The sequence below is a fragment of the Polyodon spathula genome, chromosome 1 (genome assembly GCF_017654505.1).
Source record: "Polyodon spathula isolate WHYD16114869_AA chromosome 1, ASM1765450v1, whole genome shotgun sequence".
Lineage (NCBI taxonomy): Eukaryota > Metazoa > Chordata > Actinopteri > Acipenseriformes > Polyodontidae > Polyodon > Polyodon spathula.
In genome coordinates, this window is record NC_054534.1 from 61,330,913 (window position 1) to 61,349,366 (window position 18,454).

The window sequence follows — 18,454 nt, forward strand, 5'->3', positions numbered from 1 at the left end:
GCACTGAGGCTCTGAGGAAGCTGAGCACAGAGGACTCCGAGCATCGAGGGCGCAACCACAGAGGACAGGCGCTTAGCCTTACCCGCATGCAGTTAAACAACCCAGGGTACTGCGCAGCATATGCCGGGTGGATTCACAGGCTCGAGTGGCTGTGGTTAGGCAACAGGAGAGCAGTACAGAGAGAAGTGCACAGTGCTGCACCGGGGCGCAGCGCGGGCATTAGCCTGACCTGGACTGCATGCAGCCGCACTACCGGTGCAGCAGCATACACCAGAGTAGAGCACAGGCTCAAAGAGATGCGGTAGGCGTGGGCTAAACTGCTAAGGAAAAAAAGTACTCCCATTTTATTTATTTATTTATTTGAAGGCCCAACGCACCAAGACAGCCGGCAAAGTCTACTTAGCAATGGGGCAAGGTAGAACCAGGCCCCTGTGAAGGAAGCAAATGTTGTCTAGTTGTTGTTGTTATTATTATTATTATTATTATTTATTATTATTATTATTATTATTATTATTATTATTTATTATTCATTGGTGCAGTCATCATGTTGAGTTAAGTCACATGATGAATTGTCAAACTGGAGTTGCAAGGAGAAAACATAACACTGCAAAATTCCATCCCTAAAATACCTAATTCCATTCCCAATGCCTAATTCTGTGATAGCAGAACTTCATGGCCCACAATATCCCTAAGAGTGTGCCTTTAACAGAAGGCCTTGTACTAAAATGAACCTTTTTAATACAAACTTGAACCTACTACTGCTTTGGATAACAATAAGAACTAAAAATGTGTGCATGCCACAGAACATGCATTATGTGTGCTTTGCTCTATAATAGCTACAATAACTACAATTTCTAATTCATTTAAAAATGTTTTGTGAGGAAGACTGCAGTTAATCCCACAGTAAAGTGTTCATTATACTACATACAACTTACTGCAGTACATACTGTAGTCAACTTTGAAGGTAATATTGTAGCAAAGTGCTTATATACTACAGTACAACTGTGTATTACATTTTTTATAAGTGAATTAAGAGCAGTACCTGGAAAAGTGGTTGCTAGGTGTTCCATCAGTGCCTCTTGTGTGACCGGTTTCCTTGCAGAGTTCATTGCTGAGATGGCCAAGCAAAGGATCTCCCCCAGTGGGATAAACTGTGACTGGCTGATCGGAGACATACTGATGGGTGACACATCACCTGTAGGGAAGCAAAGATATTGCTATTTAAATGACTGTTGCTTAGGTACCTGTCACACAAACTTGCCATAATTAGCTGCTTCAGTCATTTCTGGGTTACAGCTTGTCTCATGCACTCAAGTGTCAAAAAGAAAACATACATCCTAATACAACAGAATTATACAATTGCTACATAACAATAATACAGTTGTAAGTGAAAAGGCATGTTGACATGAAATTCATTCAGAGGGAAGAAAGTAAAAGGTAAAGTATTCATAAGGTTTTGCATACTGTATGCATGTTTTGTTACAATACTTTCCAGTTTTGTAAGTGCTTACTGTAAACTTTTATAAGCAAAACCACCATTTTCTTTTTACATAATCTGTTTCTCTTCTCCTTAGCAAAACTTGCGGATGACCTCTGGTGCTGCAGGGAGTTGCATGAATGCTAACTGTAATTCACAGATTGACAACCAGGCTTGCTCCAAAGAGGGAGGAAGCTTGAGTGCCAGCAGCTGAAATTACCTTTATTGAATGTGAAGAAACTGGCATTGAATGCGAAGAAACTGGCATTCAAATTATGTGCACTGAGGGGTATGTTACGGAATGTAGTGTAGTCAGCGAACATTTTTGCTGACTCATAATGGAATTTCCTCTGTTATATGTATTGCATTTAAATTGCTCTGTTTAGGTCTTAGAGAGCAAACAGAGATGTTTGACTTACAATTCTGCTGAGGGGTGCAAGCAGTTACTAGATTCCGTTGAATAGTTTTTAAAAAATTCAAAGAGGCGAGCACACTGCCATTCATGCTTTTATTTATTTTATTTTTACCCTTTAACCCTATAGCTGTCCCTTGAAAAATGTATAACAAAAAGTCTGGCAGAAAAACAAAACAATCCTCCTTTTTAAATCTTTGCTTTGTTTCCCTGAGTTATAACAGTGCTTGAAGATATATTAATGCAGGTAATAGCAGGAGAATGTCCCAGAGCGAAGCATTCTGGTATTCTGGTTTGTGGGTGGAGCTTCATCTTGTTTAAATGTACCTTTGAGAAATATAACAAGATAAAGTAGAAACCTCAGAAGGATAAACTATAGAAATGTAGTAGAGACACAAAGTAAATAAATTGAAGTATAAAATGTAACCTGATCGTGGCACCCTGATTTTATACACCCTCTATATACTTGTATTACGTAGAAGCACATCACATTCAACACCGTCTTAAGTGTCTACAGCCGTGCACAATCACCAAAGACATAAGTGAAGCACAGGCAATTGAAAATCGCAGCAGCATATAGCTCTTGCCCACTCTAACAGTAACTGCAAGCCCTGGCAGTTATCAATGCAGAAACCCATTTTTGAGGGATGATTAAGAACAAATATCTGATTAAGAACAAATATTCTAGTAGCAGATGGATATTTTATTAAATCTTGTACCTGTTTTTGAAGATGGGGTGATTATCTACTCATAGCAATATTGACCAATATATTTAGTAAGCAAGTGGTCTGAGTGGTGTACCAGGGAATAAAGCACCACAAACCAACAAGGGTGGTCCAAAACCTTTTCCAGGACACTATAGGCTACACTTTTTCTCTCAGAAGCTTTCCATTTTTCACATGGTAGTGATTGTATTCCTCCATGTTTAAGCCCACCCCTTGGACTATGAGTAAGGGTCCCCTACTGGGCTGAGCTGTTAAGGCTCGCCGTCCTGCACTGTGGGGTACCGTAGCAATGCGTTACAGAGAATCAGGCATCTCCCGCAACAGAGGGCTCAGCTTAAGATTGAGGTGCCGCATTCTGTTGCAGGAGGAGCAAGATGACGTCCCACAATGTAGATTCAGCCATAACAAAGCAGCACAATGGGAAAACTTGAACTGTGAACTGTGAGGACTGAATTACACTTTGGAAATGATAAGGTGAACACTGTAAACCATCCCATACAGCACTACTGCATACATAAAGCACGTCTTAAAATTGCTAAGAAAAAGTTGTTTTCCATCGCTAGTTTAAAAGTCAATACTCTTCTGAAGCTTATAGTAAATCTCAACCCAATAACACTCTCCTCTCCCCATTTTCAGAACAACCCATTAACACAAGTGTGAACAGATTGTTTCTTCTCTGCAAAACACCCTGAAATCACTGCTTATGAAAAGTTGCCTGCTTTTATTTTTATATCAAGTAGAGTGTAAGCATTGCTGATCAATTCATCTGTGTTCAAAAACGAAATACATGTACAGTAAGATAGTTAGCATAGTTATAGAGGAGGAACTTTTATCTGAATGTGCCACAAGGATAGTACGTTCGCCAAAAGGTCCTTTGAATTGATGCACGTAGTATCCGTTTGGTTTCATTCCACAGTTTATAAATGGCCCAGCATATGCAAATTAAGAATAAAATCATACCAAAGAAATTCTTTGCGAACAAAAGTACAACAGATAAACAGCTTCTAGAGTTCAAAACCAGGATGAAAATTTTGCCAACATTTTGTCCAAAGAGTGCAAAAGAAAAGAATACAATAAATTAATTGGGGTACTATTTTGCTTTCAATAGGCAATTTTGCTCAGCAAATATATATATTATATATATATATACTATATTATATATATATATAATATATATATATATATATATATATATATATATATAATTGACATTGTACATGCCCATATTTGGGGCATATAAAAATAGCATTTGTTGATACAGTGTAAACATTTTTGTGTACAACTCAAGTATTGAGTTACACCAATGCCTATAACTTGTTTTGTACATCTCTCATGCCTTGCTGAGAAAATAACAATAATTAAAAAAATTTAAAAAAAGATTTCTATAAACATCAGTAGCTACCTCCTAGTTTAATTGGAGAAGATCTGGAAGTAATTGTACATTGTTACTGGCACACTGGTTCATCTCCAAACTTGTTGTACTGACATTGGAATGCTTGAATGACACAGTCACAGGTGTACTTACTTTGTTTAATTCTATACTATCACATCAAGAATGACTTAACCCTAATGACTTGTGTGTTGTGCATTTACAGCAAAGCCAACAGCAAACTTTGAGATTTGTGCACATATCTTTTGTGAATTGGAAAAAAGGTAGCATCAGATTTTAAATATATATCAGTCTGTTATTATATTATATATATATATATATATATATATATATATATATATATAATATATAATATATATATATAAAGCAACTTAATATGTCATGTCCACTAGAAACACAATGACAATTATCAGTATATGCTTACTCCTCCACCCCCTTCCCCACACACACTTGTGTAAATATTTTACTAAATTACACCTAATAAATTGCTGCCGAGTCACCTGACCAAATGAAGTCAAAAGAAGGTGAACTTAGGTGGGTTGGACAATGAAACTGCGGGTTAGAAAAACGCACTAGAGGCTCATGTGCATGGTTAGATGTTTGAATTTTATGACTTTAGTTCATAAATTCTAATAATTCCAGGCACAGTATTTAGATTCAAATTCCCTGTTTACAATTTTTGCTCTACTGAATGGTACCACAGTTGCAATAAAAGGTAGAAAAATGTGATTAACAAATACATGTTTCCCTGTTTACATAATATATAATTTCTGTCACAACAGCTTTGGACTGACAAACTGCTGGTTTAGGACAGAACATCCAAGTCTTTAGATGCACAGAATCAAACTTTGGAATCTTTTCGGAAACATACATATTCGCTTTCTGTTCGGCAAAGTTACCATAAATAATCCAAAATAGTTTCACTTTTACCATGCTACCATTTACTTCCCATCTCAGCATAATTATGTGTGCCATTTAAAATGTTTACAACATCAAAAACATTAACCTTAAGAAAAAAACATAACAGTTAACAATGATAAACTCTTTATAAAAGCCAACGTAAAAATTATTAAAAAAGGGACTCTGTATAACTGTCCGTCGCGTTGCTCTTCCTGTAATTTTTGATGCTTTCTTCCTTTGTTTTTCTTTTGCAGGTAAGAAATGTCTCAATTTCTGACTTGAGAAACAACACCAGGATAATCTGTATGTACAATACTAAACACTGAAAACAAATTCAACATAAATGCAGCCTCACCTAATAAATAACACAAAAACTGTCAAAGTATCAGTACTGTGATTGTTATTTATGTTTACCGGAACATTTACACTTGTTGTAAAAATTGTAAAGATTGTGATTCACTGATTAACGAGCTGAAAACTGCCAAGTTCTTGAGTGGCACACGGCACACTGAGCAGAGCTCTCCATAGGCAGACGTCTGCTTCATCCACCCTAATATCAGAGTGGAAATCCGCTCAGTGGAAATCATGCATGCGTACAGATGGATGATAATTTTGAAACTACAGACTGTAACCTTTGAGCTGCTAAACAAAAATGTTATATTTATTTACGGGGCTTTAGCGATAATATTTAATCCCGTAAAAAAAATCAATTCAAGATCATTATTTTATTTTACTTTAATTTTTATTTTTTCCTGCTTACCTCCTATGACCCTTAGAAGTACCTCCAGGTGTATTTATACCACCGGTTGAAAACCCCTGCTGTAATCAATCGATTTAATACACTTTAACATAATACTATGTAATTTGCTTACCTAATGACATCTACGTCTTAAATACTGCTTAACTAATTTTCATTTTACAATTCATTGTCATTTCTTATTTTATACTGTTCAGAATATATATAACTCGGCCTTGGTTAACTCGACATCCCACTAGGATGCTATTTAGTGTTGACTTATCCGAGGTTACATGAGCCATGGCATTAACCTGCATCTAAGTAACAGAACTCACACGTTTACAGTATTACAGTATTTACACTTATTTTTTATGAAAACAGTTGAAATAACTGCAGTGAACCAATCAACTACAGTACAAACTCAGTACAACTCGTATAGTTCGACTGAAATATTAATTAATAAAATACCTACAGTGTTATTTTTTACGAAAACAATCCAACCAACTGTGCACAAACTAGTGACTAAACTTTTAGTTATTGTCTTGTACACCTGAACCGTGTTCAGTGCAGTGATGGCTTTATCCAGTTTGATAGGAGGCTCTAGAAGTTCAGGTGTCGACTTATCCACTAGTCTTTTTAATAGTTTTTATCCCTTCAGTACCGGTAATAAGTGCGAAGTTACGAGTAAAGCATGCTGTCAAATTAAAAAATGAAAAGAGGCAGGATGCATATATTTTATATGGAGAAAATCTGGGACCAAGACTGTCTGTCGAATTAAGCAAAGGTGTCGAATTATCCACCAATCGAGTTACCCGATATATATATATGTGTGTGTGTGTGTGTGTGTGTGTGTGTGTGTGTGTGTCATGGTCATCTAAATCCAATCAATGGCTCTTGGTTGATTTGGTCCTGTATGTCATGGCACCTGATGACCTCTGATAACCTGACAGATGTGTTGAACCTTCTTTGCTTGTTTAACTCCCTTGCTCCAGCGATGCCTCTTTTTTTTTTTTTGCATTCCAACTGGTCACTCTTGTGGTATTCTCCTTTAGTAACTCCAGATTTCACTAGAATTTCCTGCCCACGGTTATTGCAGTGTGCGAAAATTAGTTAATTAAATTTAATTAGTTTAAGCATGTTTTTTTGTTTTCAAAGAGTAAGTAGTGGGGTTCCGAAAATTATAGCATTATATGTCCCCACGTTTTGCTACAGCTGTTTAAATAACACACCTGTAATTTTTATTTTCATTGTTAACATCTTGACAACTTTTTACACTTATAACTTTAAAGCCTGTTGCAAGGCTCCTTTAAAAATGGCCTCTCTAGTGCACTGATAGTGTAAGGATTATTGCCCACACCATCAGATAAGTAACACAGCTATCCCTGATGTGGTGGAACAGAAAAGCCAGAGCACTTGTTGTGATGTTTTTATTTTATTTTATTTATCCTGCAGTGATTTAGAGTGGACACTTTGAAAAAAAACCTTTGAAACAGACTTTAAGGTTATAAGTAGAAACATTGTCAGGATGTTAACAATGAAAAGAAAAATGACAGGTATGATAAATAGTTGTAGCGACATGCGGGGACGTTTAACACTGTATCCCGAGGATCCCTTGTGTTTGGTTTTTGTGGTCTATTTCGGACACACACACCTGAAACGCTGCTGAAATTTATTTTAGTACAGTGATCATATGGAGGTGATGTGTATTTATGGTATAGAGATTGTGTGAATACTGTATTTATAGTTAATTGAATAGTTCAAATTGTAATAAAGAGAAACAGAAGTTGATAGATCACAGTAAAACAAATCACAACCGTATTGAACTACAGGTACTGACCTGGGCTATATGGGTTATGATAATAGGGGTTATTTCTATGCAATACAGTAAACATGTCTGCAGTGACCTAACTGGGTCACAGTTCATGGGGACTATGTTTATGGATTGCCATACACACTAAAACACTAAAGGCCTTGTTTGTCTTTTAATATTTGCCCTAGTCCTATCCCATTAAAATAGCTCACTAAATGTTACAAAAGGTGCACACAATACTTATATTTATAGTACCCCTTCATTTAAAGCATTTAGATTTGTACAGCGTCAGATTCTAAGATTTAGAAAAATAGATAGGCAAGAAAAGCCTTTGCTTAAAGTCACACATACTTCATGTGAATGCCATCTGATGATGAGTGGTAGCAAACTGACTGACTTCAGAATCTCATTACAGATTTGGGTTTGCTGTGAACATGGCATGAGAATCACAAAACCAACCTGCCTTACACCGAGCGATATGCAAGCTCTTATTTTTTAAGTTGTTTCAATGAAGACATTTAAAGAGGCAGAGCACCGATCTGAAAGTGTCACAAGTTTCCTGCCACAGTGGCACAACAACATGAATAAACATCCAGAAACAGGTGAACGTATTTTTAGCATAAACGAGCTAAACTCTGCAGACAAGCACATAGAAATCACAAACAATTGTGGCCACAGCATAAATGTACATTTGCAACCTTTGCAACCACCAAACACAATTTTTTAAAAAAACATTCCTCTAACATTGTTTGAAACTTCACCCCATGCACGCACACCCACACATATATATATATATATTATATATTCTATATATATATATATATATATATATATATATATCCGTTACCGTCCTACATCTAAAATTAGAAAAAACAAGAAAATGAAGGCTGCAGATTCTTCTTCAAAAAAAAAAAAAAAAAATTTAAATGGCAGCATACTGGTTAAAAAAAGCAGCTGGTTATTTGAAATAACAGCTATCTTTATTTCATAAACATGCACCCTAAAGCAGTGAACAACTGTCTGCACAAATACTGTCTGACAGAAAAACATTTTTAAAAAGCTCTGGCCTTTGTCAGAGAACCTACAAACCCATTCCCCCTCCACCAACCCCTTTATATTTTGTAATTCATTCAGCTAGAGCTGTGTTATAGTTGCTTAATTAATGCAAAATAGAAATAAGATATTCAGTACCTTGGCCTTTTCACAGACGCCTTTGCTAATCCCAGCAGATTCAACAGCAGTTTGTTAGCTGCAGCCTTCAGACAAACTGAGCATTCACTCCTGGGTCTTACCCAGCATGCTCTACTCTACACAAAGACAACAGAGGTGTGACCAATCACATTGTGATTCTGTATGCACTGTTTTTGAAAGCTCCCTCCTAGTAGTAGTAATGCCCACTGACACACTAGCTAGTGGGCGGCCTGCTGAACTTGTTGTTATGGCAACGCATCCCAGTTGCTTTCTGCTGCAGCTTGTTACACTAGTTTTTTTCTTTCTTCACCACTCACAGCTAATTAAAAATTAAGGCCTTTGCATACTAAACTCAGCAAATGCTGCTCTTGTCATGTGCTAAAAAGTCTGACAAGCAAATGAGTGTGTACATACATTTGTTTGTGAGGCAGGGGAGTGGGGGGGGGGGGGGGGTCTATTATTATTCAATTAGGTTGAGGCCCAGCATGTGGATTCGAAACAAACAAAAAGGAAGACAGGGAAAACCAATTTCTTCTCATTATGAAATGTCAAATCCTCAAATTACACTTTATTAAACACAGTTTATAACACACTTTATTATTATTATTATTATTATTATTATTATTATTATTATTATTATTATTTATTATTATTATTATTATGTTGTGAAAAGTGCTTTTCCAAGTTATGTCCCACAGTTGCTCACAGAGCCTGCCTAGAGCTTGTGTTGAAGCAAACAATACGACAAGTGTATTAGAGTGGCTAGTCCTTAGCTGGGGGAGGGGGAGCTTTTTTCAGGACTGTTTCACAACCCAAATATTTTCTTAATTACCCAAGTTTATGCTGTTTCAATAAGTTCAGCTTTTTAATGAACCATAAAACTGATGATCCCAAGAGAATTATAGCCTGCAAACATATACAAAGCTTTATTTATCTAACAAGATTGAGGCTATAGATAAGTTTACATATATATATATATATATATATATATATATATATATATATATATATATATATATATATATATATATATATATATATATATACACACACATACAGTCACAGAAAAAAGTTGAGAAAAAAATGCAGAGATTTCTATAATTTCAAATTGCTGTATTGAAAGATATAGATTGAAGTAGAGATTCAGCTTTATAATAAAATGACAAATGTATACCATGAAAAATGACATGCAAAAACTAATTTCATACTTTTTCATATGTATCTGGGCAATCAACATATTTTGTATTAAAACCACTCATTGCTTATTATTGACAGTCAACTCTTTATACCACCAGGTAAGGGCATGGGCAAAAACAGGCAATACGAGAGTACGTACCAAGTTTTTTTAATTTTGTACTGTACTGGTCATGTGTTTGTGGCACGACTGTAAGCCTGCTGAATGATTCCATATATTAATTTTACAAAGCAATTTAAGCTCAACAGCACTCTTTTTAAAGCATTTTTAAAAAAAAATTGAATATGTACAGTCAAACACTTTTTTTTTAAATTAAAAAAATAAAAAATAAATTCTGCTGTTTACAAAACTGCAGCTTTAGTTTAACTGAGCTTTAATTCGTGCAAAATTTGCATGTAAACAAACAAATCTCTTACCATAATTTTTTTTTTTAACATTTACTGTGGTTTATAAAAGTCACTTATTTTAGATGAGCCTTTTTCAGGTTAAACAAATCGACCCGTTCCATCAAGGTATTTGTTTTTATCCATGGCAATGTTTCCAATTGTGCTTTGATTAACAGTATATGCCTCATGCAAGCGAGAAAATATTTGCAATGTCTTCCTTTCTTATTTTCAGATGCATACATGCAGATTTGTTTCTTTTGCTCTGGTGTTAAATGTAGGGTCGAGTCGCCATTTTGTACTTTCTGTTTTGCTTTGGGAGTGGGATGATGACATTGGTATGAATGTTCAGTTAACAATGAATTAGGAAAGTGAATCAAAGGGTAACTGCATAACTTTGTTGTTTTAATTGGCCATGAATATTTTACTGGCTCTACAATGAGGGAAACTACAATGCTTATATTTACGTTTGCTTGGCTGGTGAACTTGGCGGGTGGCGGACAGTGGGGTGGTGATATAACAGGTAAAAATAGCACTGTTTTTATATTGGTGACATTTGTTCAGAGAGAATAGTTGGTGGTATGCGAGGGTGGTGTTATAAAGGGTGGCGGTATAACGAGGGGCAACCGGACACAACTGAAAACCTATATAATCATCAAGTGCTGAAAAATAAACTGGACATTTGTGATTAAAAAAAAAGCAACAAAAATGGTTAAAAATAAAGAGTACATCAACAATCTCAAAATGGCAGTGATACAACTAAATGAAAAAGGAGAAACTACCAGAAAAATAGCAGAAACACTCGGTTTACCAAAAAACACTGTGTGGTCTATTATTGACAAACACAGGAGAACAGGAACTACTGCAACTAGCTCCAGGTGTGGAAGACCAAGAAAGATTTTTGCAAAATCTGAAAGAAGAATGAATCACTTGAGTAGTCTGACAAAAGATTTGACTGCAAAAGATTTGACACAAGAAGATGGTCAAGAAATTCACGAGCGAACAATTCAACGACACTTTAACAAGATGAATGTCCATGGGCGAAAACCAAGATGCAAACCTTTGTTAAAAACAATACACAAAGAAAGTGATTGGAGTTTTCCAATAAGCCTAATGATTTCTTCAACCAAAGTTTATGGTCAGACAAATACAAAATACTTTTTTTTTTCACCAATAAAGCAACAATATGTTTGGAGGAAGAGAGGAGAATTTAAAGAAAAGTTAATCATGCCAAGTGTTAAACATGGTGGAGGTTGTGTGATGGTATGGGCTTGTTTTTCTTCCTCATGCACTGGCCACCTTTGTATTGAAGAAGGATCAACAAATGCTGCAAAATATCAAGAAATTTTGCACTCTCATTTGTTACCCAATGCTAGAAGTGTTATTGGATCTAAGTTTGTATTCCAACAGGATAATGACCCTAAGCGTGAAGTCTACAAAGGAATTTCTGAAAAAAAGGATGACTACAGTTAGACTTGAATCCCATCAGAATGTTGTGGATTGACTTGAAGGCTGCTGTTGAAAAAAAGAAACCAAAGTCAAATGCAGAACTCAAAGAAGAATGGGAAAAATATCTCTGGAAAGGTGCCAGGAACTGGTTTCAAAATACAAAAAAGTCTGCAAGCTGTAAAGGAAGCAAAGGATGGGTGCACAAAGTACTAATGTTAGGGTATGAAATTAGTTTTTGCATGTTATTTTTCATTCATGTATGCTATGTAATAATTGGTTGTTTTATTATAAAGCTGAATCGCTACTTTAATTTATATTGCTCTGAACGCAGGGAGAGGGGGAAGTGGCCATGGCCCTGTGTGTGTGCCTTTATTTTACAGCAAGACCTTACAATATGTAACACGTTAAAATAGAAAAATATCCCAGGCGTAAAGAATAAGTTGTGTTGGAGTTTGTGGCAAAGTGCCCCGCCCCTAGGCTATTTGTGTTGTGTTGTACGTTACGTGTAGTGTGTTAATGTTGGTGTATAGTAATTGGTACACAGAATATAAATGGGTCTGTGTTAAATGAGTGTTTCAAATGTATATCCTTATTTAGGCACGCGGATTGCGCAGCACTTCACTATAAAATGTAATAATATGTGAGCACGGGGAATTGCACTTTATTAATTCACGTGCAGTTGTACCGAGACTCCAATTGAATGATTGTTTAGCAATCGAGTCTCGGTACAGCTGCATAAAAGCAGCATGTTTTCACTCACTCGGTGTTCGGTGAGTGGAGAATGGGTGTGGAGAGGAGAGAATTTAAAACGATAACTAAACGTAAATATATAACCGTTGTTCTGACTCACCTTGTTTGTCTGTTAGTCCACTGTTTGTTTAAGTGTTAGTCCGTTTTGTTTGTCTATTTATTTTGACGTCAGGTGCTGTGTCCTTTTTTTTGTACTGTCTTATTTTATAATAATAAACCGCGCAGCAGCGCATCCATTTATCATTTCCTCTCGCAGTACTGTGTGTTTCTTCTGGTGTGATGTCCCCGCTACAGCCGTCTTTGTCACATGTGGTGTCAGAACCAGGACAACAGCGCCTCCAAAACCTGCAAGCCAGCTTGTCCTGACTTCCTTCACGTCTTCACCCAAGGATGCCTGCCTGGCTTCGCCCAAGGATGGTTGCCAGCCGCTCTGCATCGCCTGGGGTTGCCTGACACTCTGAATTGCCAGGGGCTGCCTCTGTCTCTTGTGGAGCCACCAGTGGCAGGGTACGAGGGAGAAGCGGAGCTCCCGCTACAACCTCTATGGCCAGGGGCTCCCCTCCTGAGTTCATCTCCCGAGAGTCCGCTGCTGCCTTCGCCTGGGGCTGCCAGCAATACTTCGCCTGAGATCACCGGAACTGCTTGGCCAGGAGTCGCCGTCAGCTCTGCTTGGCCGCAGGGGTCAGTGTGGCTGGAGCCCCACCAGAGGGAGCTGCCAGCTATGAAGAAGGAGGGAGAGGTCAGGAGACCACCTTCCTCAGCAGCCTTTCCGCTGCCAGGACTGCAGCTGACAGCATTGCCCCTGGCAGTTTTACCGCTGCCAGGGGTGCAACGGAAAAGAGCAGCTTTTCCGCTGCGGGAGTGGACCACCATGCTGTCAGCCGTGGCTCTACCGGCAGGGGAGCTGACAGCATTTTCAGCCATGGGCCCAGTGAAGCCTCCTTCCCGGCCCAAGACTTTGACCTGGACTGCTGGGTTTTTAAGGGGGAAGGTGGCCGTTGAGTCCAAGTGTGCTTTGCACAAGGGGGGGGTGGGTATATGTGGCAAAGTGCCCCGCCCCTGGGCTATTTGTGTTGTGTTGTATGTTACGTGTAGTGTGTTAATGTTGGTGTATAGTAATTGGTACACGGAATATAAATGGGTCTGTGTAACACAAGTGTTTCAAATGTATATTTATATTTAGGCACGAGGATTTCTTCTGGTCTGACGTCTCCACTACAGCCATCTTTGTCACAGACTTACATTACCCCAGTGAATTAACTATAAAACAAAGGATGCCAAATAACAGTTCAAGCTAAATGTTTTGTTTATTTCTGAAATAAATAGTACATAAAGAAACTGCATTTTATTTTATTTACTTTTTTATTTTCATTCCTTGCCATTGTCGTTTCTTCACAGTAAACAGTGGCCATAAGTTACTAACATGAGGTATATTTGTGCCTTTTTGTAGCTGAACAAAACCGAACAAAAACTGAAATTTAAACACTTCAAATAAAACAAACATGGAAATGGTGTTGTAAAAGGAAGGGGGACAAAAGTCACCCTTTTGGTTCTTGTTTATTACATTCCACATGACAGAAAGTCACAACAAAAAATATATAATATGTACAAGTGAGGCATTTCAGAATGATGTGCTCACCTTTTTTCTGTGCCATGAGATTCTGCCTTGCTCTTAGGCAGCCCAATGTGTTTTTGTCCCTGACTGCTTTACATAGAGGTCACTATGCGTGCGTGCACATAATGGGGTTTGTTTACTTTTTGCTGTCTAAAACTTTTAAATAGAGGCTCAGAAGCTGCTGTGTTGGTCATGTGCTGTGGTGATCAGAGCAATATAATGGTTTTTATTACTTTTTGAAAATAAATGTTGAGTAAAAGACAAACCAAAGTCCACTTGTTTGTTGTTTGCAGAGACTGGGTGGGTCGCACGCTCAAAATGGCTCAATTGTGTCATTAATTCATTTTAGACTTGATATTCAAGAGAGTAAAAAGCAAGCAGCAATATTTTACATTTTAAAAAACTATTTTTTATTATTAAAAACACGGAACACACGAAACACAACACAACTTGACAATACGTGTCTCCATCAGATGTAGAGATTTTTGAAGACACGTATTGTCAAAAAGCAGTGTTTCCTGTTTATAATAATAAATTATTATTTTTTAGATGTAAAACATTGCTGCTCGCTTTTTAAAGATAAAAGTACTGAAAATAAAAGATTTCTTAATCTTTTAAACCTTTTGTGTACATACATTTATATATATATATATATATTCTATATATTTATATTTCTATATATATATATATATATATATATATATATATTAACTCAGAGCCAGCTGCCGAAAGTTTCGATATGTTGTACATATCTTTCTCAAGGGAGCATGTTTGAATCAAAACATTGGAGATATTTATAGATTTTTGACGGCATGACGACTTGTTTTTGTTTATATTCAAATCCATGATTTATTCTTCCATGATGTAATGGTGTTCTATATACAGCATATACTTTTCATTTAATTAAATTTCTAGTAGCAAATCCTTTAAATGTTTTTACCATCTAAAGAATAAAATGTAATCTTATATTTTAAACACAGTATGTATCAAAGAAAACAGACATGCTCTTATTTATTTACATGTTATGCTGTTCTGGCATCTAATAGTAACTAGAAATGAAAATATCACTGAATAATATATTGTCTGCAATGTACAGTGCAATACCAATATTGTAAACATTTCTAAATTAACATGTGAAAGGATTATTATGAAACATTATCATATTGCTCGTCAAATATTTTTCCCTAATTCTGTTCACTACCAAGATGTGTTTTTGGTTGCAATTGTTGATAGATTATTATCATAACTGCAAGATAAAAAAATGGATACAGACATATCAAGCAATAACAAACCCGGCTGAAATAATGGAACAGAAAATCAACAAGCAGTCCTTTTGTTTACTATTCAATTTCACTTTGGTCATCAGATCCTCACTAAACAGTACTGCAGCGCATCTCAGTAGGTAACTGGTAAAACTGACAATTACAGTATCTCTCGCAATGTTATTAACCCTTGTGTCAAGTGCTAGAAGTAAAAACACTGTATGTACCTCTAAGCTCTACATGTGTGCTTTTCAAGCACTTTCAAATGAGACTTTGGACCATATAATGCTAATGGTACACTATAATTAACTACTATATGTTCTTTGAAGTGCAAAACTATGCCTTGCGTATCGAAGATATTAAGAGGGTGTTGGGAATTTGTGTTGCTATACAGAGTAACAATGTCTAACAAGTTAGTCAAGAAAATAATTATTGCTAGGTTTTTTAAAAGTTAAAAATATTTTTGTGGTTTACTTTGCTGGCAATGCAATGAAAGTGCCATTTTGGAGGAAGCCAAAACACTAGTCACTGAAACATGCTGTTTAGATTACTATAAAAATGCAGTAACATCCTTAGAATTATTGCAATTTAGAAGAAAATAATACTTGAGTCAGCAAGTTACAGGAATACATTTACTGCAGTGTAGTAAGGTAAGAAATGCATTTTGTTCAGTTAATTGGAAAAATAAATAATATACCAAAATGTTTAGATAAGAATTAGTTGTCAGATGGGCTCCCAAGTGGCGCATCTGGTAAAGGTGCTCCGTGTGGATTGCAGGATGCACCCTATAGCCTGGAGGTCGTTAGTTTGAGTCCAGGCTATTCCACTGCCAATCGTGGACGGGAGCTCCCAGGGGGCGGCGCACAATTGGCCGAGCGCCGCCCAGGGGGGAGGGCTTAGGTTGGCCAGGGTGTCCTCGGCTCACCATGCACCAGCGACCCCTGTAGATTGGCCGGGCGCCTGCGGGCTTGCCTGTAAGCTGCCCAGGGCTGCGTTGTCCTCCGATGCTGTAGCTCTGGGTTGGCTAGATGGCAGGCCTGCAGAGTGAAAAGAAGCGGTCGGCTGACGGCACACTTTTCGGAGGACAGCATGTGTTCGTCTTTGCCACTCCCGAGTGCAGGGGTGGTAGCGGTGAGCCGAACTTAAAATACAATTATCTATTTTAAATTGGGAGAAAAAAATAAATTGGCGACTACTAAATAAAAAAAAAAATAATAATTGTTTGTCAAAGAATCTCAATATGAAAATGTATATTTGTCATGAGTGTGCGTATTAACTGGGATCACATCCTTGTGTAACATGAAAGTTAGAGCATCATAATAATTATCAGTTTGCTGGCATTGTGGTGCTTACTGTGACTCGTTTTGCTTGTTTGAACTTTGAATAACACCTTGGTGCCAACAAGCACTATAATGCTGCCAGAAAGTGATTCTACTACAATATTATAGTCTATAGGTTTTCAGATGATCATATGAACCGTGCTTTGTCTTGAGGTTTATGAAGTCTTGGAAACTCCAATCCAAAAGTTCGAAATCCCCAGAACTTAGATACACATCTCATCTCAAACATCTAGACTGGTCCATTATGGATTCCCTAAAATAAAAACAAATTCTAGCCAGATCAGTCCAAAGAAAACAATGCACTGAAAAACAAAGACAGAACAATAGATAGGGTGCGGTGAATTACAAGGTTCTGGTAACTAGAGTACATTTTCACAACGGCTTTATTTAGTGATTTGTTGTTAGGTATAATATATGGAATGCCTTTGTTAAAATGAATAGGTTTGCATTTTAAAAATCTATTCATTTTAAAGCAGGAAGCCTTTCATACTTGTTTTATATACTGGTATGTCAAAAGATTTAGATCAAAGGCAGTTTTCTTTGTTATATTTTGTTTTTCTATTTCAACAATGACTGTTTCTCTGGCATTTGAGAATCAGCCAGTACTGCCAGCAGTTTAAAAGACACACTGAAAATTTAAAAAACTGTGTTGGCAAAGTAATAATTACTTCATGTGACCATTCATCAAGAATTTACGACTTTTTGACAATAACTATGATTGGGCTTATATGATAACTTTATAAACATAACTTTATATGGTATTATAACCTTAGGGATTATAAAACTATAAAGTGAGCAAGCTGAAATACTTCTAAGTGAAAAATAAACTGTGGTATGCCTATTTCTTCTACTGTAAGATCTATTTCCTTCATATACTACTAAAATGTATAATTTAATTCCACGAATACACTACCACATGCAATCAAGAGCATATGGAAAATTGATAAAAATGTCAAAGTCCTCAAAGGTTTTCAACTATGATCTTCAAACTCTAACCAAAAGACAGCTGGCATTCATTATTACATAGGCTCATATTCTGTATCATACGCAAACCAAAAATAACATCATCTTTCATTTTTTTATCAGCATTTTCTCTATGACAAAGCACAAAAGTCTCCAGTGCTGACTGAGTTACAAAACAAATATCCAACTGAAAGTCAAAGATAATTTAGAGAAATTATCTGCGATTCCTTTATACATAAATCAACAAAACAAAATCTTCTAATTACAATTTCCAGCGTCCCAAGGTTCAAAAGTGGAGGGGGGGGAGCATCTGGCAGAGCTCATTTTAGATTCCGCCGAGATAAAAGTAACTTTATAAAACTTTATTGTGATTAAAGCTACATGACTTATGTTAGAGAAGGAGTTGAAAAAAACAGCCTCCTTGATATTTGAAAGCTGATCATTTACCTTAGGCCTCTTTAATTGCAAACCATTTGCTAACTATTTGGGCCTCTTGCCCTGAACTAAACATACCAATCTGAATTGTATTTCGCAGGCCTCCCTTGAAGACTGAGTTGGGTTTTCAGCATGCAATAAATACAAGAGTGACAAGGGCATTCTCGCTAACAAATTGGGTCATAATTTCAAAGCAATAAAACACAACAGAGACCAGCAAAGTAAGCTTAATGTTTACAGCCGAGTAATGCAGCATTAAATGAGGTAAGAGCCTTTCCTTTTTTGATACACTTTTCTAGCACTGGGGCGGATCTTTGCGCTTTGGCACACGAGGCATGTCAACTCTAGGGGATGTTGTTTCTAATTTAGTAAATCTTGCTCCCTCATCAATCAAAACAAGCCCTAACACTGCATCTCTCTT

At 36.7% G+C, this 18,454-nt stretch overlaps 1 protein-coding gene across 3 annotated transcripts in view; it reads right to left on the reverse strand.

Moving 5' to 3' along the window:
• LOC121320546 (storkhead-box protein 2-like) overlaps positions 1-18,454 on the reverse strand; it is a 91,064-nt gene that overhangs the window by 20,570 nt on the left and 52,040 nt on the right. For 2 of the 3 annotated variants that reach the window (XM_041258960.1, XM_041258969.1), the window contains exon 2: positions 1,043-1,195. In XM_041258960.1, the coding sequence (XP_041114894.1) occupies positions 1,043-1,195 (153 nt within the window). Of the gene's footprint in view, positions 1-1,042; positions 1,196-8,641; positions 8,719-18,454 lie in introns of those variants that run through there. The other variant, XM_041258978.1, reaches the window with a different exon arrangement.